Source organism: Octopus bimaculoides, chromosome 1 (assembly GCF_001194135.2).
Source record: "Octopus bimaculoides isolate UCB-OBI-ISO-001 chromosome 1, ASM119413v2, whole genome shotgun sequence".
Classification (NCBI taxonomy): domain Eukaryota; kingdom Metazoa; phylum Mollusca; class Cephalopoda; order Octopoda; family Octopodidae; genus Octopus; species Octopus bimaculoides.
In genome coordinates, this window is record NC_068981.1 from 111,847,666 (window position 1) to 111,852,508 (window position 4,843).

The following is a 4,843-nucleotide window of genomic DNA, read 5'->3' on the forward strand; positions in this document are numbered from 1 at the left end:
TTTTTGTACTCATAAAGCATTATGTGCCTTAAATGCTCTTTGGATACTTCCATGTTAGAAAGGGTTTTAATCAAAGAAATTTTAATTCTATTATTCTGTAAAATAATATTTAATTACTTTAAATGCACACAAATGCATAAAAATAATTTTTAATTCCATTAGACATTCTAAAATACTATTAAATTTTATTCAATTTTAAAAAAGGTAAAATCAGACAGAACTTATGAGATGACCTGATAGATAATGTAGTCCGAGATACAATGTTTCTGAATAAAAGGCAGGACGGTCATAGCTTGAACACTGATCATAGGTCTGCTGGATTGGGACTGACCTGGGGCTAAACAAAAACAAGGAAGGACACATTACATAATGTAGTCCTAGGTACATTACATCTGCATTAAGACAGGGTGGTCACAGCTGGAACATCTTTAACCATAGGTCTGCTGGATCAGGACTGATCTTGGGCTAAACAAGGAAGAACACATTGGATAATGTAGTCCGAGATACACATGTACTAAGCTTGACCTAAAGAGAGGATAGCCATGGCTGGAATATCTGCTGGCACAAAGCTCCTTGAATGCTTCACAAAGTGCAATCAGAGGGGTGGAACAGTGAGATGTTGATTTGGTGGCATCCCTTTACTCCTAGGTATCAACCTAGGAAGTGAGGGAGGGATCGAAGAGGCAGTAAAGAGGGGAGGTAAGGAGATAAAAAAAAAGAAAAGCCGAATTAAAGCCATCACATCACATTGGTGGGAAGAGATAAAGGACTGTTTTGGTCTGCGGCGGGCCAGGAAGGATTGAAGATGGTTAGTAGGAGGGCGGGCAGGAGGAAAGGGTGTGAAAGGAAACAAGCAAGGGAGCAAGAGCAAAAGGTGGGATTAAGAGTTGGTAGTCAATTGAGGATTTATGGGATAAGAAGAAAACAATGAACACGTCATGGGACCATCTCTCTCTTCATCAAATAATAATTCCTTCTAATAATGACATAGGGCTTGAAATTTTAGGGGACAGAACTAGTTGATTACATTGACCCCAGTGTGTAACTTATTTCATTGGCCCTGAAAGGGTGAAAACAAAGTTGACCTAAGTGGAATTTGAACTCAATAATGATAATAATAATAAGAGCATTCAGAGAGCGCAAACCTTCACTAAGGCAATACTAATGCCCTCTAAATGATTAATCAAAGATGATTTTTAAAATGAAAATATCTGAAATAAACTCGACTGCTCTCACAAACAAGAATACTAAAATTAACCTGACTGCTCTCAAAAATTAAGAAAATAAAAAGGAAAAATAATCCAGAATCCTTGTCTGACACCAGATTGATCCCAAAATCTAATCAGTTTGTGTTAGTCACAAGCCAAACATTCCTGAAAATTTCAGCTGAATCCATTCAGCAGTTCTTGAGATATCTTGTCCATGGACAACCAAACAAAGATGACCAAAAACAATATCTCCACCTTCGCTAAGGTGGAAGTAATAATAATGATTATGATGACAACTATCATAGGCACAAAATCACAAACACATTATATATTGTTTTTGGTCATCTTTGTTTGGTTGTCCATGGACAAGATATCTCAAGAACTGCTAAATGGATTCAGCTGAAACTTTCAGGAATGTTTAACATCCACCTTCCATGTTTAACATCTACCTTCCAAGGCTGGGATGATTTGACAAGAGCTGGCCAGGCAGAAACCTGCACCGGATTTCTGTAACTGTTTTGGCAGGATTTTTACAGCTGGATGCCTTTCCTAACACCAACTACTCAGTAGAGTGGACTTAGTGCTTTTTACATGGTACATGCACAGGCGAGGTCAGTTTTGGCAAGGCTTTTACAGCTGGATGCCCTTACAAACACCAACCACTTTACAGTGTGGACTGGGTGTTTTTAAATGACACCTGCATTGACAGGGTCACCAAGTAGTTGCAAGACAACCCCCCCTCTTTTGAGAGGGGAGGGGGCATTGGAGGAGGTGATCTTGTGTCAGATGATGAAAGGCTATAGTGAGGCAGAGAGACAGAAACAGGTGTCTTGTTGTAGAGCAGGTACAAGGTTACCTGGCTGGACAGAGAGAGAGAGAGAGAGAGAGAGAGAGAGAGAGAGAGAGAGAGAGAGAGAGAGAGAGAGAAAGATCAAGAATGAAGACAGAAACAGATGCACTGCCACAAAGGAAATACATGGTTACCCAACCTGAAGGAAGTGCAGGAGAGGGAGAGAGAAAGTGGGAGATAGCAGGATAGAGATGGTGGTAAAGTGCTGGGCATACGCAATGATACTGTGAGACAGGGCATTGGAGGAACATACAGGTCGGAAGCTAGCAGAGAGCAATGATACAGTGGCACAGGGTCAAGAGGACAGGACTGGGGAGTGGGAGGTAAGCCTAGTGCATGAAGTGGAAATGTGAGGAAGAGAAGAGAGGTAAAGATGTAGTTTGGTTAGACAAGAGCCAGCCAGGCAGAAACCTGAACCAGACTAATGTAACTGTTTTGGCAGGATTTTTACAGCTGGATGACCTTCCTAACACCAACTACTCAGCAGAATGAGCATAGTGCTTTTTACATGGCACATGCACAGGCAAGGTCAAATGGTGAGCCCATTGACTATTTTTTATTCTGATTCAGATGTTACATATAATATCAACAGAGATTAATCACAGAGCAAAATGTATGCAAACATAAAAGATAAACAGATGAAAGTAGAGCCTTTTTGCTATAAATATGACAATAGGCAACTATCATTAATATTCTTAAGGCTGCAATTTACTCACATGTAGCATCTTTCAGAGCTTGTCGCTAATTCAGTTCTTAACCAAATTGAAAACTGTTAACATTTTTGAAGAGGACTAGCTACATTTTGGCATAAAAAAAATTGAGATTTGGTCCAGAAGAAAAAAGTTTACATCAAAATTTGTAGCGACGTTATACGAGAGTAAGTAACACCACCAATCAAGTTTAGATCTAAATAACATTTTTATTTTAAAAGCAAAATATATTTATCTTAGCTTCACTTATAGAAGAAAACATGAAGAATTTCATAGTTTTGATCCCATGCAACAAGAATTTGTACCAAAAAAGTTGTGAGGTAAAATATCATGTAAAAATACAAGTAAGGCAAAAAATTGGATTTAAGTATAATTAACTTTCTAGGGGAGTTTTGACATATGTCACTGGCATCATTGAGGTAAGGAAAAAATTATCAATGCCACCGCTAGGTTTCACATTTGACATATTATTAATTAGCATAACACCATAGCCTGGAAAAACATGGACTACATGGAAAATGTGAGCAAGAGAAATAATATTCTTAAGATTATAAATCTGGAAAAGTACAGGACAGGTTATTACACTTGGAAAAGTTCAGGACAAGTTATTACATCTGGTAAAGTACAGAACAAGAATATTCTTACTTAAAATATTGCAGCTAAGGATAAAATATTTTAATTGAGTTATTTTTTAATTTTTAATAAAAGTAACAAGTAATAACAAATACAAGTAATAACTTGTAATAAAATTTTTAGTTTTAATAAAAGCAAAAATTTTCTAAATTTAAATATTTTATTTGAAATTTTATCCTTAGCTGCAATATTTTAAGTAAAAGTTTTCTTGCTCTGAACTTTACCAGATGTAATAACTTGTCCTGAATTTTCTCAAGTGTAATAACTTGTCCTGTACTTTTCCAGATTTATAACCTTAAGAATATTATTTCTCTTGCTTGAATTTTTCATATGATATAATATTGATTAATGACTCATTTTATATAGTGATATTTAAATCAAATTTTAATAACTTTACATTTCGCTGATTTTACCTGCAATTAGCTTTGGCATAAAAATTTGAATCTTTTGTTGAGTTAGAAAATTTATTATTAAACTAAAAATACAGTTGCTTTAGAAAATCAAACTGAATTACTAATTACTTTAAAAGTTAATTTAAACACATAAGAGCTTGTATTTCAATTAGAAATATACTAACAAAAAAGACAGCAAATAACGGTAGAATTGTTAACAAACTTACTGATCTTCATGACTGCCAACTGAAACATCTTTAATAGAGGCAAAGCCACATGCAACTCTAGCATGTTTGTTAAGATTCTGTACCACTTTTTTACCAACTTCTAAGTAATGGAAATCATTTGTAGCCTGTAATAAAAATTAGTTACATGATAACTGGATTTGGAAACTTAATTAGTAAAATATGTGAAATGATCACATTTTTTTATAAATTTGCACCCATGGAGCAATGGGTAGCAAATTTATCAACATTTATTTGAACCCATTACTTAATGTATTTCCAAAGAATTGGCTCAAACACTGATTTAGAAGTTCATTTTGTAACTAGATGATCTGAAGTGGTTCCTAGTGTGTGATATTATGGATAAATGTCTTCTACTATAGCCCTGGTCTGACCAAAGTTTTGTCAATGAAACTGATACATATGGAAACTGTAAAGAAAACCATCTTGTGAGTGTGTATATACATATATGTGAGTGTATGAGCGCGAAAGCATGTGCATGTGATTGTGTCTTTTCATCTGTATCGACATTATTTACATACCTAAAGAGTGAAACAATCTTACCATTTAGGTAGAGGCAATGTTTATGCCTAGAGTAAAGACATCTTATTGTGCAAAGACCAGGGGAATAAGTACCTTACTTGGAAACTGTAAGGTTCGCAATAGGAAGGGTATCCAACTGCAAAATATTGCCTCAACAAAGAATCATCCGACCAGCATGGGAAAAGTGGAAACAAAAATAATGGTGATGATGATGAATGATCTATCTATCTATCTATCTATCTAAATATATATATACATATACATACATATATATATATATATA

General features: G+C 35.3%; 2 protein-coding genes across 4 annotated transcripts in view; one reads left to right on the forward strand and one right to left on the reverse strand.

Annotated features, from left to right (window-relative positions):
* Positions 1-4,843, forward strand: part of LOC106874050 (ER degradation-enhancing alpha-mannosidase-like protein 3) — a 344,953-nt gene that overhangs the window by 183,797 nt on the left and 156,313 nt on the right. The window lies entirely within an intron of this gene.
* The window catches only part of LOC106874461 (ER degradation-enhancing alpha-mannosidase-like protein 3), a 193,216-nt gene continuing 188,531 nt past the window's right edge, over positions 159-4,843 (reverse strand). The window contains exons 5-6 of the mRNA XM_052969338.1: positions 4,021-4,145; positions 159-656 (exon numbers count right to left, since the gene is read on the reverse strand). Of these exons, the coding sequence (XP_052825298.1) occupies positions 596-656; positions 4,021-4,145 (186 nt within the window). The 3' untranslated portion in view covers positions 159-595. The remainder of the gene's footprint in view (positions 657-4,020; positions 4,146-4,843) is intronic.